At 55.7% G+C, this 27,066-nt stretch overlaps 3 protein-coding genes across 8 annotated transcripts; all 3 read left to right on the forward strand.

The window, feature by feature from the left end:
* Window positions 1-32: 32 nt before the first annotated feature.
* LOC309596336 (histidine--tRNA ligase, cytoplasmic-like) lies at window positions 33-5,681 on the forward strand (the record flags this gene model as incomplete). 3 transcript variants are annotated; one of them, XM_082324414.1, is made up of 12 exons in its annotated part: window positions 33-239; window positions 335-454; window positions 817-912; window positions 1,671-1,796; window positions 1,967-2,074; window positions 2,254-2,352; window positions 2,680-2,773; window positions 2,928-3,055; window positions 3,137-3,379; window positions 4,187-4,303; window positions 4,597-4,743; window positions 4,975-5,681. In XM_082324414.1, 12 exons carry the CDS (start codon window positions 33-35, stop codon window positions 5,029-5,031), a joined length of 1,542 nt encoding a protein of 513 aa, XP_082180540.1. In that variant the 3' UTR covers window positions 5,032-5,681. The 3 variants fall into 3 exon arrangements, with proteins under 3 accessions (XP_082180540.1, XP_082180541.1, XP_082180542.1); XM_082324415.1 differs by having other exon boundaries at window positions 56-239; window positions 2,191-2,352; XM_082324416.1 differs by lacking the exon at window positions 33-239 and having other exon boundaries at window positions 251-454; window positions 797-912; window positions 2,191-2,352.
* A 164-nt stretch (window positions 5,682-5,845) lies between these two features.
* Window positions 5,846-21,350, forward strand: LOC309596309 (histidine--tRNA ligase, cytoplasmic). 3 transcript variants are annotated; one of them, XM_082324352.1, is made up of 13 exons: window positions 5,846-5,929; window positions 6,793-6,882; window positions 8,766-8,885; window positions 9,077-9,172; window positions 9,738-9,863; window positions 11,974-12,081; window positions 13,607-13,705; window positions 16,338-16,431; window positions 16,586-16,713; window positions 16,813-17,055; window positions 18,372-18,488; window positions 19,269-19,415; window positions 20,434-21,350. In XM_082324352.1, the coding sequence occupies exons 1-13, from the start codon at window positions 5,852-5,854 to the stop codon at window positions 20,491-20,493; spliced, it is 1,506 nt and encodes a 501-aa protein (XP_082180478.1). In that variant the 5' UTR covers window positions 5,846-5,851; the 3' UTR covers window positions 20,494-21,350. The 3 variants fall into 3 exon arrangements, with proteins under 3 accessions (XP_082180478.1, XP_082180479.1, XP_082180480.1); XM_082324353.1 differs by having other exon boundaries at window positions 20,874-21,347; XM_082324354.1 differs by lacking the exons at window positions 18,372-18,488; window positions 19,269-19,415; window positions 20,434-21,350 and adding an exon at window positions 17,160-18,350.
* Window positions 21,351-21,435: 85 nt separating this feature from the next.
* Window positions 21,436-25,235, forward strand: DND1 (DND microRNA-mediated repression inhibitor 1). Of its 2 annotated transcripts, XM_082323941.1 has the most exons (5): window positions 21,436-21,514; window positions 22,709-22,826; window positions 22,947-23,408; window positions 24,163-24,561; window positions 24,836-25,235. In XM_082323941.1, the coding sequence occupies exons 1-5, from the start codon at window positions 21,503-21,505 to the stop codon at window positions 24,850-24,852; spliced, it is 1,008 nt and encodes a 335-aa protein (XP_082180067.1). In that variant the 5' UTR covers window positions 21,436-21,502; the 3' UTR covers window positions 24,853-25,235. The 2 variants fall into 2 exon arrangements, with proteins under 2 accessions (XP_082180067.1, XP_082180066.1); XM_082323940.1 differs by lacking the exon at window positions 21,436-21,514 and having other exon boundaries at window positions 21,643-22,826.
* Window positions 25,236-27,066: the final 1,831 nt, after the last annotated feature.

The following is a 27,066-nucleotide window of genomic DNA, read 5'->3' on the forward strand; positions in this document are numbered from 1 at the left end:
CCCGGCCGCTTCCGGTCTCCCCGCCACGGGCCATGCTGCGGCTGGGTCCGCTCGCCGCCGGGCGCCTGCTGCCCGCGGGTCCCCGCCTCGGGCCGCCGTGCCCCGCCGGGGGCCGGGTGAGCTTCTCCCGGTCCGGGCCGCCCCGGCCGACAGGAGACCGCGGTCCCCCGTCCCGGCAGATGCGGGCGGCGGCGGGCTCGGCCGGCGGCGGGCGGCGCCCGGCTCTGAAGACGCCCAAGGTAACGGCGGGGAGCGGGGCCGCGCCGGCGGTTACCGGGCGCTGTTTCCCCCGCCCCGTCCTCGCCGCTGACGGCCGCTCTCCGTCCCGGGCCAGGGCACCCGCGACCACCCCCCCGCCCGCGCAGCGCTCCGTGACCGGCTCCTCGCCGCCGTGGTGGCCTGCTTCAAGCGGCACGGGGCGGCCGCCATCGACACCCCCGTGCTGGAGTTGCGGGTGAGGAGGCGGCAGGGGGGGCCTCCGGGGGTGGCGGGACACCCCCCCCTTGGTGTGGCGGGTGACCCCCACGGGGGCTGTGGGGTTCCCCCTGCCCCCCCGGGGGGTTGTGGGGGGCTGTGGGGTCCCCCCTCCTCCTGCGGGACTGGGGAGCGCCCCCTTTCCCTGGGGCTGAGGGGGCAGGGCTGGGGAATCCCCCGGGGCAAAGGGGGCTGGTGGGGGTAGCGTCCCCTTCCCCTCCCCACACCCTCTGCTTCACTTGTGCGTGGGGCTCGGGGGGGCCAGGCGCCGTGCTCTGTCCCCTGCCCCCCTTGCCGCCCCGGTCCTTGGCTGCCCCGCCAGCCCCCCTTGCCTCTCCCCAGGAGACGCTGATGGGGAAGTACGGGGAGGAGGCGAAGCTGATCTACGAGCTGCAGGACCAGGGAGGGGAGCTGCTGGCCCTGCGCTACGACCTGACCGTATCCTGCCTTCGGCCCTCGCGGAGGGGACGGCGGCACACCGAGACCGCCGCCACCTCTGCCTCGTTGGGTCAGGGTGACCCCTGCCCTGCCGGCAGGTCCCGTCGGGGTGATGGAAACCCCCCCTTCCCACCGAGCGGCGGACACCCCAGCTGGTCTGGCTGTCGTCAGCACGACCCCACCTCAAACCACCCGTCAGCCAGTCCAGGATCTGCAGCAAAGTGGCCCTTTCTTCAGTGGGCTGTGGATACACACCAGTATACTCCACTGTACTGGTTTTACCTGCTCCCAGTTACAGTCCCCAGCTCTGTGCGTTCCTGTCCTGCCCATCCCACCTTTCCAGTGCCTCGGTAGTTGTTCTGGGAGAGCAGCGGTGTTTGCTGTGGGTACAAAGCAGGTGTCCATCCCATGGCCTTCTCCACCTCCACATCTCACCAAAAAGCTCTCCACTTCAACGCCTGTATGTCTGTGCTGTGTGTTGAACTCTCTCTGATCGCACCATAAGAGGGCAAAATGACCTAGCAAAGGTCTGTGTTTGCGAGGTGTTGACGTACCGTGGTTCAGAAGGAGATGGAGTTGTCCCGGTGCTGGAGGAGCTCAGCATGGTTCATCATACTCCTCGTCAGCCTGTGCTGATGATCCCCCTAGAGATCAGGGAGCAGCTGGCAAAGTAAAAAGGGGACAGGGCACTTTGAAGTTCAGCCTTCTGCAGCTCAGGGGATCTCCATGTTCCTGTCCTTAACTCCTTGGCCCCCCAGGTGCCTTTCGCTCGCTATTTGGCGATGAACAAGATCACCAACATGAAGCGCTACCATGTCGCTAAGGTCTACAGGCGGGACAACCCGGCCACGACCAGGGGCCGCTACAGGGAGTTCTACCAGTGCGTGAGTGTTGTGGTGGCCGCTGCTGTGCGGGGGTCCGAGACCACTCGGGGGACTGCCGTGGGTTTTACTGGCTGGATTGCCTTCAGCTGCCGCAGGGCTGTGTGGCGTGCCTGGCAGAGCCAAAGCGCCTCAGCTGTGCCAGGAGCCTCTGCCGCTTCTTCTGCCCCCAGGATTTTGACATCGCCGGCCAGTTCGACCCGATGATTCCTGATGCCGAGTGCCTGAAGATCGTGCACGAGATCCTGAGTGACCTGCAGCTCGGGGACTTTCTCATTAAGGTGAGAACAGAGCCGAGTGGTTTTCACACCTCTGCGCCTTCCCTTCCCGTGGGATTGAGGTGCCGGGGAAAAGGCACAAGGAAACGCCAACAGCTGCAGCTTCCCGCACCTCTCAGGCAAGAAGAAATGGTGGTGGTGGGGAATCTCCCCTGAGCTCAGAGTGCCTCTCCCGCCCCCAGGTCAATGACCGACGGATTTTGAATGGTGTGTTTGCCGTCTGCGGTATCCCAGAGAGCAAGTTCATAACTACATGCTCTACCGTGGACAAGCTGGACAAGGTAAGCGTTGTGCTTGTGGGGAGATTGATTCCAGTCTCTGGGGGTGGATGTCTCGGGGCTGGGCAGTGTCGTGACTGTGCTCATCATAATGAGGTTTGCAGCAGTTAAGCCACTGGTGTTTGTAAAGGATTTGGGGAGCTCTTGGGTGTGGTTAAGAATAAATCCTGGCATTTCCAGTGGTTTCTGGTAACAATTCCTGTGAGAGACGCGGATCCTTAGTGAGATTGCTGACTGCTGTCTTCCCCCACTTGTGAATACGTGGGCTGGTGCAGACAGCGGGTGATGAGAATGTCCTGCAGCAAAGGATGCTCTCGTTTCCCCTCGCAGATGCCATGGGAAGAAGTGAGGAGCGAGATGGTTGGAGAGAAGGGGCTTTCTCCCGAGGCTGCAGACCACATTGGGGAGTATGTCCAGCTTCACGGTGAGCACTGTGGGTCGAGCCCTTGGCCTTGTTCTTCCAGGCCAGACAGGGAGGGCCAGCGACAGAGGGGGGCAAGGCACATGCGTGGCTGGCTGGGCCCATCATCGCGGGTGCTGCTGCACTGGCAGCCCTGAGGCACGGCTCGTTCCCACAGGTGGCCTGGACCTGATCGAGCGGCTTCTCCAGGACCCAAAGTTGTCCCAGAACAAGCTGGCCAAGGAGGGGCTGGGGGACATGAAGCTGCTGTTTGAGTACCTGACCCTGTTTGGCATCACAGGGAAGGTGAGGAGGTGCTGCCCTCGTGGCCGGGCAGCCCGGGCCCCCGAGCGTGCCCAGTGACAGGGCTTCTCTTGCGTCCTACAGATCTCTTTCGACCTGAGCCTGGCGCGGGGTCTGGACTATTACACGGGGGTGATCTTTGAGGCTGTCCTGCTGCAGCAGGAGAACGACCATGTGGAGGAGTCGGTCAGCGTTGGGAGCGTGGCTGGAGGCGGTCGCTACGACGGGCTGGTGGGGATGTTTGACCCCAAGGGACGGAAGGTGCCTTGCGTGGGGGTCAGCATTGGGATCGAGCGGATCTTCTCCATCCTAGAGCAGAGAGTGAAGGTAGGTGCTGCAGGTGGTGCATGGGGGAGGGTTCTAGGCCGCCAGCTATCGTTTATTACAGAGCTCTACAGCTCCACAGTGTTTGAGGGGAAAGAATTTTTGGGGAGAGGGTGGCTCCTCTCGTGCCTGAATGTCCATGCACAGAAGACAGAGCCCTTTTCTGCAGCCTGTCAGGATGCAGGCATGGGCAGCTGAGGGCAGTGTTTCGTAGCAGATGCCAAGGAAGCATTAGAGATGGTCCCTGTGCTCTTGTCCTGGCTCTGAACTTTGTGCCCCGGTCGCTTTGCTCTTGTCTCCTGCCTGTGAAGTTTTCTGTCCTGGGGGTTGTAAAGTGTTGAATTTGGTAACAGCTGTGGCACTCACTCTGTAATGAGCACCCTAGGAAAGCCTGTGAGGAAATTAATCCCTCTGCGTTTAGTTCTGAGCTTGCGATTCATAGCAAATGAGGCTGGGGCAATGTGTTTGTACCTGAAGAATCAAAGGTGATATTGGAAAGTTGCCTAGGTCACATCCAGGAGGGAGGGAGGAAGGCCAAGGTCCCATGGAAACAGCAGCACATGATTAAGTAGTGTGCCACAATGCAGATTGTCTGGGGGACTCGTTAAATGTGCCCAGGTTGTCTTATCTGTGCACTCTTTTTGCTTCTGGAAGGTTAGCCTTGCTCAGCAGCATTCACTGAATGGTGATGGTTAGCGTTTAACTATACTTGTTTTGGTAAGGTCTGAAGGTAAGGTGAGATGAGCTTCTGTTGTGAGCTGCAGATTCCCTCAGAGCCCATCACTCCCACAAGCGCGTCTGTCCCTGCAGGCTTCTGGGGAGAAAGTTCGAACGACTGAGACGCAAGTGCTGGTGGCTACACCTCAGAAACGCTTACTTGCTGCGAGGCTGAAGCTCATCTCTGAGCTGTGGGACGCAGGCATCAAGGTAAAGTAAGGATGTGGGCTTGGCAGTGGTACGGGTGAGGGAGGGAGAGTCTGAAGGGAGCTGCAGCCCAGCAAAAACAACTCCACTAGTTTTGTGTCTCTTCAAGATCTGGGCCTGTTCTGAGATCTAGCAGGCAGAGATCTTACAAGACAGGTGAGAGCACTAAAGGCAACCAGTTGCTGCAGGAGTAATGAGGCAGAGTTTTCTGTGGAGTTTTGGTGCTGGCTGTTTTGCTCCAGGATCCATCAGAGCAAATTTTGCACTAATGATTTACCTTCTCCGCTCCCTCCTAGGCAGAGATGCTGTACAAGAAGGATCCTAAACTGCTGAAGCAGCTGCAGTATTGCGAGGATATGGGGATCCCCCTTGCTGCCATTGTAGGAGAGCAAGAGCTGACAGATGGAGTCGTCAAGCTGCGAGATGTCGCAACAAGAGAGGAGGTGAGAATGCCTTTTTACACCAGGTTTCAAAAGTGCTTCCAAAATCTAGAGATTACTGAAAGGCTCTGGGTTTTCCCTCAGTGACGTTGTTCCTTCGGGGAGCTGTAGCACGGCTCTGTCGGGTGACTGCTCCAGAAAACCAGTCACAAACTGCGTCGGCATCCACAGGTTGAACCACACTCTGCTCAGGGTTCCAGTGCTGCTACCTACTCCTCTCCGTTTGCTTTATAGGTTGATATCCCAAGAGAAAAGCTTGTCGATGAGATCAGAAGAAGGCTGGAGCCCTAGCACTTTTCGGGCCAGAGCTGCTCGACTGAACTGCTGTATAACTGGAACCCTCCAGCGCCCTTAGCCATTCACTTCCCGCTGAAGTCTGGTCACCATCCACTAGCCTGAGGCTCACCTGCCTGGGCTAAGGCAGTGTCAACACAGGGTATCTGCTTGGACAGGAGCAAGCGGGTTTTAAAAGTTATGGACAGTGCAGTCACCAGGTTAACCTTCTGGTTAACTGCCCTGGAAGACAGGTTAAGCTTGTGGGTTCCTAACATTGCACTACCTGTAACTGTACAGCCCTTTCCATCCACTGTAGGCGGCCGTGGTGGTGGCACGGGCACAGACGGACGTGGTGAAGCTCAAGCAGGATCAGGCTGAGCTCCGGAGGTGGGGGGGAACCTGTGGCGTTAGGTGTCTGCAGGCTCAGGGCGCAGGGAGAGGGTGGCAGTGGAAGGCCACCCCCACACCTCTGCGGGCTGCAAGGGGCTCTGCCGCCGGGTGTGGGGCCAGGCGTGCCCCGGGCGGCTGGCAGGGCAGCCTGGGCTGCGGCACCCGCGGGGAGCGCGGGCCCCCCTCGGGGAGGCCACGGCAGGGGGCTGGTGCAGCTGCGCGGGCAGGCTCCGGCTGGGGCGAGCGTGGAGCAACTCTGTATTTTTATATACTAAAAAAATAAAAAAAAAATAAACCGCGAAACCCCACCCTGGGGCATTTACCGGAGCTTCGTGAGGGCGGCGCCTCCCCCGCGGCCGGCGGGGCGCTGAGGCGGGGCGCAGGCGCGGGAGCGCGGCGCGCAGGCGCAGCCCCTCCCGCCGCAGTGCGCAGGCGCGGGCCGGCAATGGCGGAGGAGGCGGCGGTGCGGGCGCAGGCGGAGGCGGTGCGGCGGCTCAAGCAGGATAAGGCCGATCCCGACGAGGTGCGGCTGGTCCCGGCGCCCGCCCGCGGCGCTGGGGCGGGGGTGCGGGGCTGGGAGCGGGCTCAGGGGTTGCTGGGAGTGAGGTGCTGGGGGGGGACACCAGTATGACTGGGAGCGGGGTGCTGGGAGACTGGTGTGACTGGGAGCGAGGGAGGTGGCCTGGGGCGCTGGGGGTGTTGGGATGGGGAAGAGAGGCTCGGGGGGAACTGGGGGTACTGGTGGTGAGCTGGAGAGACGGCTGCTGAGGTGACTGGGGTGTGGCTGGCATTGCTGGGTTTAGGGGGAGGGTGCTGTGGGGAACTGAGAGTACTGGTGTAGGTGTTGCTGGGCTAGGGGTGGTGGCATTGGGAAGAGGGGTGTGGGGGAGGATGGGAGTACCGGACTGGGCTGGAGAGTGGAGGGGCTGAGCTGCTTAGGGAGAGGGTGCAGGGGAGACTGGTAGTGGGAACTGGAGATACTGGTGTTAGATTGGAGAGAAGGATGGTTGGGGGTGTCAGGGCGGGGAGGAGGATGCTGGAGACTGCTGATGCTGTAGTGCACGTAGCAGGAGCTGGTGGTGCTGGGCCTGGGGGTGGTGCAGAGGCTGGTAGGACGGGAGGCAGATGTTGAGGGTAATGGGGGTCGTGGGAGTCGGAGAATGGTGAGGGTGTTGGGAGTGCTGAGATTGGGGTGCTTGTGGCAGAAGTGGAGAGTACTGGAGAGGAGTAGGGAGTGCCCCTCTGGTTGCTGTGGGAGACTGGGAACACTGGATGTATTGAGGGTGGGGAGTCTGGGAATGCTGAGGCCAAAGGTATTGGGGAAGGCCTGTGGGCTGGGCCTGGCAGGTAGCCTTACCCCCAGCCCCCTCCTTGTTCCCTCACCAGATTGCGAAGGAGGTGGCGAAACTGCTGGAGATGAAGGCGCAGCTGGGGGGAGATGAGGGGAAACACAAGTTTGTGCTCAAGACCCCAAAGGTAACTTCCTCTAGCACACACACTCACGTGCCTCTCTGTATGCACCACCTACTTCCGTGCACACACACAGCACCCCCCATGCACCTGTGTGTGCAAAATCTCAGCACAGACTTGCCTGTCTTTGTTCTCATTTCTGTTTCCTTTTTTGCTTTTAGCAGCAGGGGAGAGAGGGGTGAACACGTCCCTGATAGCATCTGACCCAGATACCCTACTAACTTAAAGACTTTTTGGTGCTTCTGTGACAAGCCAACCACTAGCTGGTGTGGTCAGGAAATTAAATTCATTTTTGGTCAAGCTTTTTCATAGCTGCCCAGCGTGAGAGGTCTCATATCTGCTTGGATTGCACTATTTGAAGTAAGGTCATGACTTGCATTGCCCTGATGAGTTCAGGATTCTCTTGGCTCTTCAGCTCTTGTAGCACTGACCCCACTAGTACCTGCAGATATTGGCTCTCGTGGATCAAGGATCCTCAAGCCGGTTCTGTTCCTTGTTAACCTGGACAGAGTGGATGAAGTTGCTGGTAGGTTGGGTGAGCACAGAGCACTGGTCTGCTGGTGTGAGTCTCGTTACGGGGGAACTGCGAAGCATAAGCCAGCCAAAGAAACCCAGATGCCCGGCAGTGTTTGCCAGGAATGTTCAGCACATGTTGAAATGTGGGGAGCAAGAAAGGTCTCATGGCTTTTGATCTTGCCTTAGTCTGTGGGGGTGGGTAATCCTATTTACTGAGCAGGTCTGGCCAGCTGCTGACATTTGTGTCCTCTTGCAGAAGGACCCTTCCTTTCAGTCTCCAGGTCCCTGAGAATAGTGTCCATAATGTAATTTATGCTGAAATTTTTTGTAACCTGAATGTTTCATCACTGGCAGCTGACCAGAGACCAACTGCACTTCCATGCCATGGCATGGAGAGAGTTATGAGTGTTGCTCACAAATAAAACAGGTTATATTGATGCTACTGACATAGGAAACGTCTCAAAACCGTCTCTCTTGTCCATTTCCTTTATCGTATGCTTTGGTAAATGTAATTATGGTGTGAGACTTGGAAAGCGGAAGGGTATTTCACTGTTTAAAGATGTGGAGAGAGGATTTTGCAGCTCTGAGTGCCAGGGAAACACAGCTTGGGTTTCCAGCCTGCCTCAGCCACGTCAGTGTACCGCTGAAAGCTGCTCTTCGCTGTGCGACCTGCAGGTGGGGTGTTATGAAGGGCCTGCTCTCTCTGCTTCCTCCCGCCTAACTGCCAGTCCCTAGAAAATCAAAGTGGGAGGTCTAGTTAATTAATAGTGATTCACGTGTTGCTGAGAGCCTAAAGGTGGTCATCGAAATAATTCAGTGACTCTTAGCAGCGAAGAAATTAAAAGGGACCACATCCCAGTGAACAGTAGATGGGCACTTCACAGGTATCACACTCTGAAAAGATCATTTCCCTCTATGTGTGTTTGGAAATTGTAGAGCTGCTGGTTGTTCCACAGCTTCAAAGCATGCCTGTCCTCTGATTCCACCTCTTAGGGTGCCTTGTTGTGCAGGGGTCTGGCTAATACATGTGAATCAGAGCTGTGGGCAGATCTTAGCTGTGCTGTCATGCTTGAAAACACTGAACTCTGACTGTTGGATCTGTGTTAGCTCCTTTGTTCCCTGCATCGTGAAACTCCTCACTTAAATTTAGCTCTGCAGACCATGGCAGATCGTGTCTGAGCTGTGTCCTGATGTTTTCCAGTGTTTTTTGGTGGTGCTTTTTACCACCTCTCCTGATATCTGGTGTCTGGACCTGATCTCTCTGGTTTTGTTAGCAGTATGATAGCTTCTTCACATTGCCTCTCATGTCTGTTTCCGCTGCATGCCTCTAACCCAATGTGTCCTTTGCTCTTCTTTCCCTTATCTCACCCCAGGGTACACGGGACTACAGCCCCAAGCAAATGGCCATTCGTGAGAGAGTCTTCAATGCGATCATTACCTGCTTCAAGCGCCATGGAGCAGAAGTCATTGATACACCGGTGTTTGAGCTGAAGGTGAGTGAGGACACAGCAAGTTGGCTGAGCTGATGGCGATCCTGCAGTTGAAAGCTTACGATGTGTTGAGGGCTGAATCTTCTTCTTCTATCTCCTAGGTGTCCTCCCTTTCTCTCCTTGTTTTCTGTGTGCTCTAGGGCTGATCCCCTGTCACTGAGGATGCTGTTTGTTCGTGTGTCCTTTTGTTGTAGGAGACGCTGACAGGGAAATATGGTGAAGACTCGAAGCTCATCTATGATCTGAAAGATCAAGGAGGAGAGCTGCTGTCCCTGCGCTACGACCTGACAGTATCCTGCCACAGCCAGTGCTGAGGGGTCTTGTCACCTTTGCTGCCCTCCTTTTTGGGGAGTGCTGTCCAGAGGGCACGGGAGGAGGAGGGAGGATAGTCTCTTGGCTCTGACTGACAGGGAGAGCGTGAGCGAGCAGTGTGGTTCAGTGGGTGCAGAACCCTTGCTCAGTTATTTACTGTACATTGCTTCTGTTCAGCGAAATAACGCTTGTATGTGGAGGTAAGGAAGATCTGTATTGAGTGGGGTTTCTCTTACAGCAGCGTACCCAGCCTAGGCTGCTGTGGTACACAGCCTGTGTGAGACTGAGATCCAGCCTATGGTGGTGCTGGAGGATACCTGTAGGGACATTAATGGCAGCATGTGTAGGCTGTGTCTTGTACAGGTGTGGAGACCTGGGGGAGCTGTGGCAAGTCCAGCTGTCTCGTAGCAGCTGCTTTGCCCCACGGTTGTGCGCCACACTGTGCTGGGTGTTGGGGAGATAGCGGGGACCCAGCACTGCCTGTGACTGATAACTGGGTGGGGTGATCCCTCCCTGTTCCCATCCTTAACCCTACCATCTCAGGTGCCCTTCGCTCGCTATTTGGCGATGAACAAGATCACCAACATTAAGCGCTACCACATTGCTAAGGTGTACAGGCGGGACAACCCGGCGATGACCAGGGGCCGCTACAGGGAGTTCTACCAGTGTGTGAGTTTGGCCATTGACAGGGACGCTGCTGAGTGAGGCTGTAGGCTGGGCAGCCCTTGTGGGGACATAGGACCAAAGGCTGTGTTACCCTGCAGTGGCCTTCCCTGTGGCTGTGGAAAGCTCGGGAGGATCCACTAACCTCCTTGGCATGCCATTATGGGTGTGAAAAACAGCGTGAGAGTGAGGACGATGGCTGTGACGCAGGGTGCTGGTGTATCAGGGAACTTCGTAATACAGCCTCCAGATGCCCCAGGTATCTAGCCTGCTCCTCACTGTGGAGGAGGGCAACTCCTTGCTCCATCCCGCAGTGCTTGCCAGCCTGGTGGAGGGGAAGAATTTCCTTCTGATCCCAAATCTGGCAACAGTTGAACTCCTGGGTGTGCTAGCAGGACACGTGAACCAGATGAGTGACTGACTCGGCCGTAGCATATGCTACTTCCGTCCTCTGCTTAGTCAATCTTTATTTCAAAGGAAGGGAAAACCCAGAGGCCAAATTACAGAATAGGTAAGAAAGCAATTTCCTTTGTGGCTTTCTCAGACAAGTGTGTTAGCCCCGAGGAATGGCTTTGTTCCACTGTACTTACACAGTCCCCAGGGCCTCGTATTGCAAACAAATTCCTGTTTGAGAATATTCCTGTTTCATCATACAACCCACGTGGATACCTTCCAGCTCCAGCTTGGTGTAATTCCCATTTCCAGACAACTTGGGGTCTTTGCCTGCTGTCTCATCTGAAAGACTGTTCCAAGATCTCACTCCCAGGATAGCTAGAAATAAGTCTTCTAATATCCAGGCTAAACTTGTATCTGATAGTTTACTTCTCCTTGTGCCAGTGCAGCTCTTTAAACTGTAGCTGTCGTCCCTTGATATGGATTCTTGCTTTTCCCCAGATAAACATTTGGGAAATGTTTAGAGAAATCGTCCCCTCCTTAGGCCATGTAAATCAAGCTCTGTTACCTTCTCTCCCTGGAGACGCTTTGCTTCTTTGCTCAGCCTAGTAGCTTTTTCTGCATCTTTTCTTAAATATAATTCACCAGCCCTTGGTTGGGTTTTTTCAGTGAGATTTCACCTGTGCCATGTACAGTGGTAGCAGCACTTTCCTGTCTGTGCCAGACCTTGCCCAACTTCCACGGGGATTGCATCAGCCTTTCTTGCAGTCAGCTGATCGGGGATTAACTGATGTGATCTCATCTCTTTCCTCCTCCATGGCCCCAATTTATTTTGGAAGCTTGGTGAAGCCATGTTGAAACTCACCCACTTAATTAAAATTATTAATTATTCTTGTACTCAAAATCTCATTGAAGACTTGTATTTGAGGATTCATAAATGGCAGTCAAATAAGAGGTCTCTTGTTGCTTCTGTGTTTAATTTCTCTCTGAACATTGATGTTGTCTTTGCTATTTTCCAATCACAGGGTACCAGCCTATTAAAACACCTTGCTGTTGGACTTTAGTTCTACATGCTAGTTCATCTGGTAATCTCTGGTGGAGACCACTCAGGCTTTCTGATTTCTTTTTCTGTCTTGGCAGTTGAAACTTTGGTTTTGTCTCAGTTGGGATCGCTTGTCTTGTCTTCTTCCCTGATCATTAACTTGACTGGCATGTGTTTTAATAGAAGAACATCTTAAGAATCAAGGTGAAACATTTGGCATTTAGGTCATGCTAAATAATAAGTAGTTTTCTCCTCCCCTTCCTTGTTCCTTTGTTCTATTTATTTACTGCTGACAATCGCTCATCTGTCTCCTTTTTGTTGTTTTTCAAGGATCTCTGTTTCAAAGTGTATCACACAGTAAACTGCTGTGTCAGAGGCAGGGAGCAGGTCACACACCTCGAGAAGCAGAACGGCTTCTCGCAAACTGTCTGCACTGGCCACGACACAGTATACAAACTCTTTGCAATGCAGTGGATACGAGAGCACTGCTGCCTTTGGTGAAAGAGGGTCATAACCCACATCCTATCCCTTCTGGATCCTATTGGCAAGGGCTAGTGCTCCCTTACATCCTGTTTCTGTTGCTTTTTGTAAATAAACTGCTGTTAATAGCAGAGTTGAAGCTGTATTGCTGCAGCCACACCAGTGGTGCTGAATTGCTCACTGCCTTTTCCTGTGCCCCAGGATTTTGACATCGCCGGCCAGTTCGACCCGATGATTCCTGATGCCGAGTGCCTGAAGATAGTGCACGAGATCCTGAGTGACCTGCAGCTTGGGGACTTTCTCGTTAAGGTGAGACCTGGCAGGTTTCTCTGTGCTGCGTTGGGAAGCAGTGGTCGTTGTTCCTGAGGTTTTACGCTGCAGCACCTGCTCCCACTCTTAACACCCACTAAGGCCTGATCCAGAAGTTCATCCTGCCTCTCTGCCTCCTCATGGTGTATATGCTAGAAGGCTGGACCTCAGCTCAGACTTGCTGGGAATGAAAGCCTCAGTTTCCTGAGGCTGCAGTTAGCAGAGTTCTCTCTAGCACTAACCACAGTCCCCTGCAAAACATCCAGCAGCCAGCTTACCAGGTGACTGTCGTATTCACTGCCTGCAGTAAAACACAGGCTCTGGCCCAGGATCCCTGCCCTTGTCCCAGCTCCCGATGCCCCCTTAGGGACACCTGCTCAGTGTGCGTGCTGTGTTGTCTGCAGACTCCTGCCTTCCCACCAAGTCCTTTCTGGGGCTGAAGCCTCTTCCAGAAGAAGAGTGATCCCCTACTGTAGGCTGATCTTGCTATTTGCTTCGAAACAACCTCTGTTATCTTAGGGTGGCAGCAAATGGTGCTGGGTGTGCAGGTCAGGCAGGATGGGGAAGGGTGTACAGCAGTAGGAGAGTGATGGGTAGGAGTGCCTGATGTGTGGGAGGGTGGTGGGATCTCTGAGAAGGACTCGAAGCTGGGTCATTGCTGGGCTCTGCAGAGGAGGTGAGCAGTACGAGCTGGGTGTTGCACTCCTATGTGCAGCCCCCACTGGGTAGGGGGGCAGTTACCTGCCCTTGAACCTGTCTGGGATGAGCTGAAGATCTGTGCACAGGAACTGCCTGTCCAGCTACTGTGTGTTTGGGCAGTGGTGAAAGCGGATGCCTTTGAGGATGAGGAGGCACCCCTGCAATGGGGAACAGCAGAATAACCTGCCTGCGGTTATTCTTGTCTTCCATGAACCACTGTCTGGTTCATGTTGATGCTGGAGGATTACAAACTCCCAGTCTTTGTTTCTGTCTAATTTAATTGTAGATGTTCTCACTACCCATGGAAATTTGAATCCAGCTGAGCCTTTGGCCTCAATTACCTACTATTGCAGAGCATAATTAAACTATGGAATTCACCATACTATCAAAAAGAAAATTCCTTAGCAAGGTTTTAACGTAATCAGATGTCCCTTTGTTCTTACACTGAGAGAGCAGGGTAACGCACTGAATTATTTTCCTCAGTCCATGGTCTGTTCCTGACCTGTTTTTATTTGTCCACATGAGAGGACTCTTAGGCCCCGTTGGTTTTTCTTTGTTGAGTGGAGGTGTCTGTGGTTCTAGAAGGACAATGTGATAGCTCCACCCAAGCTTGGTAGGAGTCAGTTGTGCTAGTTGGCCTGCTCTGGGCAGAGAGGCAGCTTAGCTCCCCAGGAATGGGAAAGAGACAGAAACTGCAAGCAGCAAAAAATCTCGGCAGCCATCTGCTAGTTTCTCTTCCATGCTTGAAACTAGAGAGGAGAGAAACTGGACACAGCTGAAGCATCTGTTTGAGTTCATAGTTAATGACTTGCTCCCTCTCCCCCAGGTCAACGATCGACGCATCCTTGACGGGATGTTTGCAGTTTGTGGTGTCCCAGACAGCAAGTTCCGAACGATCTGCTCCAGCGTTGACAAACTGGATAAGGTACGGGCTGGAGCCCTGGGCTGCAACTGCCGCTGCTGGGAGTTTCAGTGAGTCTCTGTCCCTCTGGGGACTGGCTGGAAAATGCTGATAAACATTGAGTCGTTCTTGTTCCCCCCTTTCTCTGGAGGGGAGCCATGCAGGGCACAGCAGTCATAAGAAAACTGGATCCTATGCTTTCTTCTCCAGTATCCCATGAGGTCCTGACAAATGGAAAGGAGGGAGGGAAAAATGCTCTTCACATGGGAGATTCAACATCCCAGACCTTAGCCTTCTTAAGGTGCTGCTGCTGCTTATGAACCAGGATCATGAAAACCTGTCCCCAGACTGGGCCAGGGCATTGAAAAGCCTTTTCAAATGCCTTCGGTTCGGTCAGGTGGTGTTGAGGAATCACAGTTCTGTCCTGGAATCATAGAACAGCCCAGATTGGAAGGGATCTCAGACGATCATCCAGTCCAACCTTTACTAAAATTTCAGACCTCAGTTGCAAGGCGAGCATGACCTAAACGGTAAATCTCTGTGGTAATGCAGGAGTAGAGAAGTGCAATCATAAGTGATAGTCTGTAATAAGGCAGGTTGCAGGTGACAGGGCTGAGTTAAATAGAAATCCACAGGTGAGTAGGCTGCCACAGTTGTTGTGTTGTCCAGGACCCTATTCATAAATACTGTCCTGCAAGCTGGTGCTATTCTTGGTTGGTGATGTGATGTCTAGCATCCCTGCAGAGGCCGCAGAGTCTGCAGCATGTGCGTGTTGCTGGACAGGCTGTTTCAGCATGATCAGGGCACCACTGGATAACGTGTGCCTCTGGCTGTTTGTGGGGCCCTCAGGAGGTGATGAGGAGCAGCAGAGAGACAGCGAAGAGAAGGGAGGTGGACATGTATGGATGAGGTTTCTATATTTTATCTGGAAGTAGAGAGAAGGATTTGTAGTGAGAAGGAGTAAGAGATCAGAAACACAGACCTGAAAAATAACCTCAGCAGCACATTCCTGCCTCCTGGGCAGGGGAAGGCTGGTCTGTTTGGTGTTGCACTGCACTGTGTGCCCCCACAGCATGTCTTCGCACTCATCTGTGGCTGCCATCAATGCAAGCATGTTTTGCTAGGAACAGAACTCCTTGGGGCTGGCCTGGACTGTACAGCATTCTAGCAGGGCGGACATGGTCACGGGCACAACGTGCTGCTCACTGCTGTAATCTCTCTTGCCAGTGGTGTGAGACGGTGGTAGCCCATCCCATGTCACCTGGTCACTTCATTCACACCTCTGTTGATCTGGGCATGTAGCACAGGTACTTCTATAAAATACAGTGTGTGCAGACATCGCTGTTTGTATGGTTGACTCAGGTTTGGTGTGACACAGAACGGCCCCCTCCATGTGCAGCTGCTCCTCTAAGACACAAGGCAGGAGGTACCCACAGGTTTGTGCTCAGCAAGCTACCTCAAGAGTACTGGCTGTTGTGAAGGTCTCTAAGGGACTCAGGCCCTTATGTGGCCCTTTGGGAGGAGGGAAAGGCGCCAGTGTAGGTACAACTTTTTATTTGCAGCTGATTGTCTTGACGGTAGGCCCTAGTCAGATATAAAGATGCTGGAGATCAGTCTATAAATGTGTATACAGTCCTCCACTAGTAGCTAAGGAAGAGGAACAGTAAAATGAAGTGCTGTCTAAAAAACTCAGTTTTCTTGGCTTGGGATCCAAAGTAGAATTTGAAGGAGAATTTTTTTTTTTTTGTCTCTGTGCACGTGCGTCTGTCTGTGCGCATGCGTGTGTTTTCAGGGTCATGTGGGGGACACTGTGGAGTGCTCCTGACCTTCCTGTGAAACCCTGCTAAACAAAGTGGCCTTGTATCTCATCCCGTGCATCATTGGAGGCCTCATCTGATGGTTGAATGAAGTCAACTAGAGGAAGGCTCACTTAAAGTCCTATTAGCAGTGAGATCTATTGCAAAGGCATGACCAAAGTGTAGGTCTTGGGGCTGTGTGTGTGTGCAAAAGCAATAAGAAGGGAGGATTGGGCTTTTTTAGAATGGGATAATTTCCTTGTTTTCGTACTGAAACGCTGTGGTTTATCTCAGTGCAGCTGGATGTGATCAAGACTCTGGTTTTCTTTGACCCCTTGGTCAGTAGGAAAACTGCTTACATTGGGTTTTTTTATCACCCAGCCATCTCCTCATACCTTTCCATGTGGTAGGCATGACCAGCAACACTTTCTTGACTGATGTTTATGGCTAATAAACCTGAAGTACCTAATGAGGGAAACCACAGCAGCAAGACATCTCTCAAACTCAGTGCTTTTACAGTACTGATGTTCAATTCTGGCCAGAAATCAAAAACAAAGTATTTGTCCTGGGGCTTCAAGTTTTTGGGCAGCTTTGCTGACTGCAGGGTTGGGATACAAACAGACTGTGCAGAGGTACAAGAAATGGAGTTATGACCATATGACCATGCTCTGAGAGTATTTGATCTGCTGCTTCTCTCCTGCACCTCTTAGCCACGCTGACACTGATGGGGTTCTGCTGTGTAAAGATCTGTTGAGGGCAGATATGTCTGTTCATCTGTATTGGGCAGGACCATCAGAGACGTTCCCCAGGAGAGACCACGTCCCTGGAGCAGTAGCTGATGTTGTTCTCTCCCCTCGCAGATGCCATGGGAAGAAGTGAGGAGCGAGATGGTTGGAGAGAAGGGGCTTTCTCCCGAGGCTGCAGACCACATCGGGGAGTATGTCCAGCTTCACGGTGAGCACTGTGGGTCGAGCCCTTGGCCTTGTTCTTCCAGGCCAGACAGGGAGGGCCAGCGACAGAGGGGGGCAAGGCACATGCGTGGCTGGCTGGGCCCATCGTTGCGGGTGCTGCTGCACTGGCAGCCCTGAGGCACGGCTCGTTCCCACAGGTGGCCTGGACCTGATCGAGCGGCTTCTCCAGGACCCAAAGTTGTCCCAGAACAAGCTGGCCAAGGAGGGGCTGGGGGACATGAAGCTGCTGTTTGAGTACCTGACCCTGTTTGGCATCACAGGGAAGGTGAGGAGGTGCAGAGGCAGGAGGAGGTGCTGCCCTCATGGCCAGGCAGCCCGGGCCCCCGAGCGTGCCCAGTGACAGGGCTTCTCTTGCGTCCTACAGATCTCTTTCGACCTGAGCCTGGCGCGGGGTCTGGACTATTACACGGGAGTGATCTTTGAGGCTGTCCTGCTGCAGCAGGAGAACGACCATGTGGAGGAGTCGGTCAGCGTTGGGAGCGTGGCTGGAGGCGGTCGCTACGACGGGCTGGTGGGGATGTTTGACCCCAAGGGACGGAAGGTGCCTTGCGTGGGGGTCAGCATTGGGATCGAGCGGATCTTCTCCATCCTAGAGCAGAGAGTGGAGGTAGGTGCCTTTCGTGCTCAACTAAGCATGGAGAAAGAGCAAGGATTTACATCTTCCCCACATACCCCCAGTCCAGCAGATGCTGAAGTGAGTCTTCCTTGCAGCAGTCTTTGATGGAGAAGCCAGCCAGGTCTCTACTGGGCTCTGCAGCAGGAGTCAGAACCAGGACATAATCTCCAGTTTTCTCTGGCTTGGGAGATGATCTTTGGGGCTCCCTCTGGAGACAAGACCCCTCTTACAGCAGCCCTCAGACATGGCTTGTTCAGTAGCAGCTGGAAGGGGCACTTTAATCTTCAGCAGTACCAGGTACCCAGGTCAGGTGCCTTAGTGTTCCCCACTGCATTAGGCATCCGTGTGACCCCATGTCCTCCTTGGCAAGGTGGCACTGCTCTGCAAGGCTGGCAGGGAGACAGCAGCCTCGCATGTCTACTTGTCCTGCCCAAGGCACTACAGAGACCAGACAGGGATCAGATGTCCCAGGGCAGGGAGTGTAGTGCCTCTGGGGGTTTCCCTGATAGCTTTTTCCTATTCCCCCCTCCTCAGAGTTGCTTTACCAATGTGTTGTCCTCTGTCCCAATCAATTGATGTTAAATAGGTTTCTGTAGGCTCCCAAAACACTGCTGCGCATTTCCCTCCCCCAGCAGCCTGTTGTGGGAAGTTCTCTCTTGGCAGCCAGATACAATCAGGATTTCTAAGTCAAAACTGAATTCTTCCCCCGCCACCTCTAGTCCTGACCAGGTTTGTTCCTCTGCAGGTGACCTTTTAAAGGTTTCTCCCTTCAGCAAAAGCAGCGTCAGGAAAATGCCACTTTGAGTATCCAGCATCTGCCATGGGAGCAGGTGGCTCCTGACAGCACTGGAGCATCTCAGCTTGCCGCTGTTAATCTAGCCCATAGTTATGAGCTCAGCTGTAGAACAGGCAGCTGCCTTTGTCCAGGTTCTGCCAGGCTTGCTGCTCCTGAGGTGCTTGGAGCAGATCTCTGGGAGGCCCATGGATGTGGAGGAACAGTCTCTAGGCACAAGCTGGCAGGGCAATTGCTCATTCTCAGCTCATCCTCCAGTCTGCATGCACCTGCAGTGCAGGAGGAAGGCTGTGTTAAGCCCCCATCATGGAACAACAGCAGAAGATGAGATTCTGCTCCAGGATGGGGTCTGTGCGTCCTCCCTGACTCTCCTGAGTTTATGCTGTTCATCCCACTGAGCCTGATCCTCTTCACCGCTAAATTGATGGGCCTGGGGTGGTGACCTGTCCTGCTCATAGGGTCTCAGATATCTCTGTATGTCCATGGCATCTTTTGAGTCTTGTCCCCTCTCTAGGCCTCTGAGGAAAAGATCAGGACAACGGAGACACAAGTGCTGGTGGCCTCTGCCCAAAAGAAGCTCCTTGAAGAGCGGCTGAAGCTCATCTCCGAGCTGTGGGATGCTGGAATCAAGGTATGACCAGGTGATGGCAAAGTCAGGAGCTGCTTGGTTGACTCTCTGTGCCAGGAATGGACCAGATCTGGCTTTGCTTTGGGAGGAAGGAGTCAGGGAGGTGGGTAGCAGACTGCCTTCCTGAATGGAGCGAGCCTCTTCTTGGTGTCCCAAATCAGGTGTTCTCCAGGAAGGGCTGGGCAGCATGACTTGATTAGCCTTGTAACACTGCAGGGGCTGCTCTGTGTCTGTTATCTCAGGACAGATTCCCAAAGCAGGCAACACTCCAACCCCTGCTGCGTGGCAGCTGGGATACCATGCCGCTTCCAACAAAAAGCAAAAAAAATGCGGGGCCTTGCAAGGAGGGGAGAGTGGGGCCAGGGAGGAGCCTGGGCTGTTTTCTGCAGGCCGAAGGCAAGCTGTATGGCAGGGCCCTGCTCCCTGCCTTGCTGCGGGCAGACTTCCTTGATGGCTGAGTGAAGGAGAATGCCTGGGTGCTCTGCTGGGCTCCAGACCTTGCAGAAGGACACCATAGGTGTCAGCCCTGGTCCGACATGGACTAGAGCTAATGACCTGGTGCTTTCCCAGGATAAGCAGTGTCTTGTGAGTACCTTTGAGCTGTGTTGCATTACTCGTTAGCTGTAATGCCCAGCCTTCTCCATTAGTCCATCTTCTCCCCCACCACACACCCCCACACTCACCAGGCAGCAATTAGCAGACTGGCCCAGCAATGCCTGGTTGAGGAGGTGCACAGAAACAGGCCAGTGCTGATCATGGTGTTGCGCTCTGGTTCCCTTCCAGGCAGAAGTGCTGTACAAGAAGAACCCCAAGCTGCTGAATCAGCTGCAGTACTGTGAGGACACGGGCATCCCTCTTGTTGCCATTGTGGGTGAGCAGGAGCTCAAGGATGGAGTCGTCAAGCTGCGGGTTGTGGCAACCAGGGAGGAGGTGAGGCCTGTGGTAGCTTGGCATGAGGAGGGTGGCTACATAACCCTTCATCCCAGCTCGGGTCAGCCCTTCACACCCATCCGTACCCTGCTCTGCAGCGGTGTGCTCAGGTTGTACATGGCAAGGTGGCTTTGCCAGCCCACATTTTGAGTGTAGAGCCCAAAGGGGCGATTGGAGGAGTAAGGGACTTCCGCCTGACATGAAAAGCCTCCAAGGCTTAGCAAAGCTGCTTACACAGAAGGTTCAGCGAGGCGCAGTAGGCAGACGGCCATGAGCCAGGGCTGGCAGACTCGAGGTGAGGCCTATGGCCTTGTGGGTGCACTTCTGGAGACTGGGTGAGGTGAGTTTCCTCAGCCCCTCTTCACTTGCTGTGGAGCATGTGCCCTGGTGTCAGTTTGCCACCGAGCCTCCTATAACAGATTCTCAGGATTTTGTACATTGGCTTCCTCATTAGATCTTGTCAAGCAGCAGTCTCCCCAGGGACTTCTGTAACACCTCATGTTCCAGTTCCTCACCACATGCAGTCTCCTGGAGCCATGGAGCACTGTTGTCTCCAGCTCTGGAATAGCTCCAGCTGTTGCTCAGTTCAGGAGCCTGGAACAAGGAGGGACGATTCAGCGGGCTGTATGGCCGCTGGCGCTTTCTGTCCAGGGCATGGGACCATCACTGAAGGTCCTGGAAGTGCCCTCTTGGAATGAGTGGGACCAGTGCTCATCTATGCACTGGTCTTGGCTTTAGAACCAGTAGGAAAAAGTGGGAAGAGCATCGCTTTCACAATCGTTGGGCAGGAGAGGGCTCGGCAGGGTTGCAGGCAGGTGCTTGCTCTCATAGGTTCAGCTCCACATGTGCTGCGGCCCACTTGATCCCTGTAGAGGGGCTGCTGACAGCACCACGGTGCAATCTCCCGAGACACAGGGCCACGAATGCGGTGGGGGCCATCCCTCTGGGACCAGAAAAGGTCACGATATGTCAAGCTGCTTGTGTTGTATTGAAGCAACTTTGTGGTCCCTCTGTGCAGGTCAACGTTCGCAGGGAGAACCTGGTCGAGGAGATCAGAATGCGAACGAGCCAGCCTTAAACCCCTTCTGGACACGTCTACTCATTTGTTGGATTCTGGCTGACAGATTTCCTTCTGTAAATGCCTTCACCAGGCCACGTAGCCACGGGTGCAGGGTTGGGGGGCCTTTGAAAGCTGTATTTATTCTTGTCTCGTGGCCCTCCCTTTCCCGGCGGGAGCAGAGAGGCCACACCAACTCCTACGACATGCCCTGGCTCTCGAGTATGTCGCTGGAAAGATGTTTTGCAAGTGGCTCTGGCAAACGCTGGCCTCCCATCTGCCGTCGGTGCGGTGACACATGGAGCCCTGTGCTGTCAGCAGACCCCGGGGTCTTGGCTGCAGCTTCTTGTTCCAGTCGCTTTGAATAAACATCCCACCATGTCTCTCTGTTCTGGCTGCAGGGAGGTGACCTTATCCCAAGCAAGATGTAAAGGCACTGCTCTCCAGAAACATAATAAATCTGTCTCTCCCACTCCGTGACTCCCGTCCCTACTTTCCACTTGGGGCAGGGATTTGCTTACCTGCCTCGCTGAGCGGAGCTGGTTTTTAAATGTCACTGTGGACGTTTCTTCAGCCGCGATGCTCCCTCCTTGCCTCCGGATCCGACCGCTGCTGCCAACCCCTGCGCCATGTGCAGAGCAAAGCCCCCACCAGCCAGGCCGGCGCTCCCCGAGCTCCTGCGTGGGCTCCCTGTGCCCCGGTCACGGGTGAACTGGGTTCCCCCGGCCTCCTGCGGGTGCCTTGGGGTGCCCTCCGTCCCCAGCTCCCCTCGCTGCTGACCCATGGATTAACCCAGCTTCGTGCCCCAAACCAGGTAGTTTTGTAAATCCGCGTCCCACGGCTTCTTGGCGTGGAACGGCCGCGGGAGCGGAGCGCTGCGGGGTCGCCGCTCCCCGGCGGCGGGGCGGGCGCTGCCGGCGGCCCCCCCCTGCCCCGCCCGGGGCGGAGCAGCCCCGGCGCCGTGGGCGGAGCGGCGGCGCTGGAACCTTCCAGATCGCGGCCTGGGCGGCGAGGCGGAGCGGCGGCGGCGATGGAGGCGGAGGTGGGCGCAGTCGGGGGGCGGCCCGGGGGACGCGGCGCTGCCGGGGGCAGGGGGGAGCGCCGGTGCGGGCACGGCTCGCCCCGTGGGTCCCTTCCCGGGGCGGGGGGGTCTCTCTGGGAGCCCCGGGGCCGTCGGGCGGGGAGCGGAGCCCCCGATACCCGCTCTCGGTGCGCTGCCCCGTCGCGGAGCGCAGCGGCGGGCGGCGCCGGGCCTGAGCCCGGTCCCGTCCCCAGCCCGGAGCCGCCCCATCCCGCCGCTTCTCCCCCGCGGTGAGCTGGGGCTGGTGGTCCTGGTGCCCCGGGCAGACCGTGGGGATGATGATGAGCCCCGTTAGCACCTAATCGCTGGGGAAGAGCCGGGTCCTGCCTCTCGCAGGAGCCCTGGCACCTCCCTGCCCCGCACCCCCCGTACCGGGGGTAAGGAGGTGCCATGTGCGGGCACCCAGCCCTGGGAGCTGCAGAGCCATGGCAGGAGGCTTAGTGGTGTGCGTGGCTGGACTTTCTGCACCCTCTCAGCAGGGATTTCCCCTGTACGGGTCCCCACCTTCATCCAAAGGTGTTTTCTGGTCTTCAGGAAAGATGAAACCCCTTGGAGATAGAAAAGTGCTACCACCTGGTGATGCACCTGGAGATGCACACGGTGAAAGTGCAGCCAAACTGCATTTTAGCCTGAGCCAGGGTTAATCCCAGTCAGTGTACAGTTTCAGAGGTCCTAATGAGACTTCGCAGTACTTAATGAGCTAAAACCCGATGATGTTGCCACATGGATGGTGTCTCCAGACCCTCCTTGATGTCCTCAGAAGCCTGAGGAGATGCTGGTAGAAGGGAGTTGGCTGTCTTGGTGTCCCAGCCTGCCTGGGATCTCATGATGTGATGGGTCACCTTGGCTCTGTGCTCCAGCCCCCTCTTGCAGTGCCAGCCAGCTGCTGCCTGTATCTTGGCTTTCAAAGCTCTTGCAGGCATCCATAGGGGAACTGTTGGTGTCCTTGTGCTTTACCAAAGTTGCTGGACATAGTTATGTGGAGCAGGATTGGACAGTGGGCAGGATAGTCCTTTGGATGTGCAGTGTTGAGAGGCTCCTCCGCATCCTGGCTGGTGCTAGGCCTTGCAGTTGCTTCATGGGGTTGGGATGCCGCCAGTTGGGAGGTTGGAAACTCTCTACTCAGACAAGCGCCAACGTCATCTACCTCCTCAGACGTGGACCAACAGTATCAATCAGGCCAACAAGATGGCCCTGCTTGCCTGGGCAAAAGAAACCGGCATTGACCTCGTGCAGATCAACGGGCAGAGGCGATATGGTGGCCCCCCCCCAGGTATGTGAGAAGAGCATCTCAGTGCCGTGGTGCCCTGGGAGCACGGTACCTAGGGTGCCCGGCAGGCATGGAGGCGAGGTGGGTCTCACACATGTGCACCGTGTCGCTGTGTGCCTGCAGGCTGGGTGGGCGACCCCCCGCCAGCTGGCACGGAGGTGTTCATCGGGAAGCTGCCGCAGGACATGTACGAGAACACGTTGATCCCGCTCTTCCAGAGCGTGGGGAAGCTCTACGAGTTTCGCCTCATGATGACCTTCAGTGGGCTGAACCGGGGCTTCGCCTACGCCAAGTACAGCAACCGGCGTGGTGCCAAGGAGGCCATTGCTACCTTCAACAACTTTGAGGTGCAGGAGGGCTGCGCCATCGTGGTGTGCAAGAGCACAGAGAAGTGTGAGCTGAGTATGGATGGCCTGGCCACCTCAGTGAGCCGGCGGGAGCTGGAGGCCGTGCTGCAGCGGGTCACGGAGGGGGTCCTCAGCGTCACCCTGTACACCAGCCCCTGCCAGAAACGGGCTCAGCTCGCTGTGCTGAAATACAGCTCACACCAGGCTGCTGCCATGGCCAAGAAAACCCTGATGGAAGGTAAGTGGGAGGCTGGGGTGCTGTGGGATGTTGCTTGGGCTGGTCTCTAAGGAAGGACTGATCCCACCTCCACTCAGCTATGAGGTGATTCAGCCTTGAGACATCCCTTGTTCTCTCCCTGTGTCCCATGGGAGGCCAGCTGTCCTCAGTGGGGCTGATCCCCAGCAGTCCTGGTGCAGACCAAGTGGTGGTGGGGTAAAGGGCCTGCTGGAGCTCTTCAGGCAACTGCCTGCTCAGAGCAGGAGCATCACCAGTACCAGTCGAAGGCATCTAGAGAGCTTTGACCAAGTTATTAAACCCCCCTGATGGAGATGCCCTACTCCTCAGTACCCTGTCCCATGATTGCACTGCCGTCCGATGGGACACGTTTCCCAGACATCCAGCTGGAACCTCCAAAGTCTTGATTTGTACCCATTTCTGCCCCAGCTGAGAAGCATTTGGCTTTGATGTCTTTGCACCTGTCCCTAAAGGCATGCTGTCCCTAAAGGTATGCTGCCCCTAAAATCCCTTGAGTTTAGCAGCCCCGAGCACACCTTGGTAGCAAAAGGAGATGGAGAAGCAACTGCTCTGCAGCTGCGAGGGGTTGTGGAGGCAGGGGAAAGGATCCTGTGCAGTTTGTACACTGGGGGACAGTGCCAAACCGCCCGTGGGGGTCACTGCGCCAGATGCTGGGGGACGGGACGGGGTGGGATGGGGTAATACTGGAGAGCTGGTCTGTGAGCATCTCCTGCCAACTGCTGCCGGTTTCTCCTAGGGAGCGTGAGGCTCGGTGGGGTGGAGATGAGGGTGGACTGGCTGAACCCCGATCTGAAGCAGAAACTGCAGTCGTGTGAGGAGAAGCCATCATCCAGCCAGGTGCAAGGGGCCAAGTGCCTGGGGGTCCCCAAGCAGGCACCCCTGTCTCCGGTGCTGCGCAACGCGCTGGACCGCCTGAATACCCTGTGCCGGAGGCAGTACCTGGGGACCCCCCAGTTCCTCACCAAGTGCGTCCAGGCAAACCCCAACGGGTGGCTGCGGTTCTGGTGCCGGGTGGTGATCCCAGGGTGCCCCGTGCCCTTCAGTGGGTTCACGTGGGTCCGGCAGGGAGGGCCAGGCAGGAGCGGGCATGAGGCGGCGAAGATTGCAGTGGCGCTGCAGGTTCTCCGGATGCTAGGTGAGTCTTTGCACAGCATCGGTGCCAACCTGCTGCCTTTCCCAAAGTCGTGGAGCATCTGGGAGTGTGGAGCTGTGGTGCTTCTAGTGCGTGGGGGGAGCCAGCCTCGCAGGCAGGGCTGAAACACTGTCACCCCCCGACCAGATGTGACCCTGGTGGCTCTGAGCTCCGAGTGGGATTCCTGATTGGAAGCAGAGGATGCAAGGGGAGGGGGTTCTGGGGTGCTGCTCCCTGCAGCCCTGCACAGAGCCTGATGCTTTCTTCTCCACTGCAGGATGCCAGCTGACGTAGGCAGCTGTTCTGCTCAAACCATGAGTTGAAGCTGAGCCACCAGCCTCGGTGCCGCCAGCCGCAGGAGCGGCATGTGAGCCCCGCTGGGGACCTGGTCCTGTTCCAGCTTTACTTTGAGTTTGTTTGGGTTTGTTTTGAGAGCCGGCTCTGGAGGAGAGGGCTGCTGGCATGGTCTGTGACAGCTGCCCTGTCCCCGGCTGGCCCTTGGGGACAGTTCTGTTTTTTGGGGATGTAGGTTTAACTGCCAAGTTTGGCTTCTTTTAAGTTGGTTTGTGTTGCTCTGCTGTGGTGGAGGGGCCTGGTGCAGGTCCTGGGAGAAGCAGCAGCTGCTTGGAGAGACTGCCAGTGTTGGCTGGGGAGGTGGAAGGGACATTGGGGGCTGCCTGGGGTCACTGGGGGACTGTCTCTCCTCCACTGGCATGCCTGGTTCCTGAGGAACAGCCTCAGGTGAGGACAAGGCCACACATGGGGACTGTCCTGGTGAACAGGGGATGTTCCATGGGCTGGGAGAGCTGCTTTTTAACAAGGGGAGTGTCTGTGGGCTCTGGGAGGTGCAGGGCTGTTTGCGCTGCAGGGAAGCAGCCGTGGGGTTACCGGCTGTCTATGAATGATTCCTTGGGACCAGAAGGTCCGGTCGCATGCTGTTCACTTGGTATTAAAGTAGCCTGGAAAGCACCAGCTGTGTCATGTCGTCTTCTGCTCCCACATCCTCAGCTCCCTACCTGTACAGTGCCATCTTGGTGCTTTCCCCCCATACCAGAAAGCCTGTCTTCTCCAGTGGCAGGAGAAGCGACAGAGTGGGACTTGGTTCCATCCTGTAGCTTCCAGGCTCCAGAGCCACAGGCTGCTGGGCCCTTGAAAGCAGCATATGCTCCTGTGGGAAGCAGCAGTCCCTGGCACCCAGAGCTTTGTGTTCCCAGCTTCTCACTGGGGTCTTTCTGACTGCCTTTCGGTATGCTGCATCTTTGGGCCATCATAGCACCTTTATGCTCTTCTCCAGGGCCTCCAGGTGCCTTTCAAGGCATACCTGGGTGCCTCCAAGTACAGAACTCTGCTAGTCCTTTCTCCTCCTGTGCAAAGGACCCAGGTGGCTTCCAAGGGCCTTTCTGTGCTCACTATGGTCCGGAGTGCCTTCTGGTGCACTTAAGGGGACTCCATGTGCCTTTCTGCACTGCCCAGGTGCCTTGCAGTGCAGCACCAGGGGACTCTCAAGTGCCTTCAGGTGTCCTCCAACAGCCATTCTGTGCTCAACATCACTGATGAACCAGTGCCTTTTGTAGTGCCCCAAAGGCCTCCTAGAGCTTTGGGATGTGGCCCATGGTGCTCCAAGTTCATTTGGTGCACTGGCCCTGCATGCCTATCTCAGCTTCCCAGAGCTCTACCAGTACCTTCTGATGTGCATCTGGACCCACCAAGTCCCTTTGGCAGCATCCAAGTGCCATCCTTATTCCTTTTGGAGATCCCCAGGGGGGATCCTCCAAGAGCCTTTTGGTGCACCCTCAGGCGCTGCTAGGTGCCTTTTTGTACTCCTCGGAGGTCTGTCTGTCCCTTCTGATGTACACCAGGACCCCCACCATCTCTCTCTGTGCACCTGCAAGAGCCTCAAGTGAATTTTGGTGTCTTCAGCGTGTTTCTTGTTGCACAGCACGGGCTTCAATGTGCCTTTTCTTGTGATACCCTCCTCTGGGACCTCCATGGGCCTTCTCTGCCCCCCAGATGTCTACCGGTGCCATTTGAGGCACCGCAAAGGCCTGGGGGGCTATGCTGGCCCTGGGGATGTGTCCCAGCCTTGGTGAGGCTCAGGACCACATGGGAATCTGTAATTGCTCAGGAGCAGGGTCACCCCAGCTCCCAAAGCAGCCAAGTCTTTTTATTAGCACAGTCTGGAATGAGAGACACAAGCCTGGTCTTGGTGAGCGCCCTGGAGAGAGGGAATACCCCTCCCTGGGAAGCCCACCCATCTGCATCCACAGTCAGCAGCAGCACCCACTGCATATGGATACACCACATCTTCACAGCTATCTTAAGATGTATCTACAGAAACATCATTGCTTCATCTTCTTCACAGGAGGAGCCTGGACGTCCAGCTGGGCGATGGTGCTGGTGATGGTGAAGGAGTGGTGCTGCCTGATCCTCCTGCTGATGGTCTCCACCTGGAGCACAAGCCACCAAGAGCCTAGGGGCTCAGAGTCCAGCTCCTGGAAAAACACCTGA

Source organism: Platalea leucorodia, assembly GCF_965183815.1.
Source record: "Platalea leucorodia genome assembly, chromosome: 11".
In the NCBI taxonomy this organism is placed as follows: domain Eukaryota; kingdom Metazoa; phylum Chordata; class Aves; order Pelecaniformes; family Threskiornithidae; genus Platalea; species Platalea leucorodia.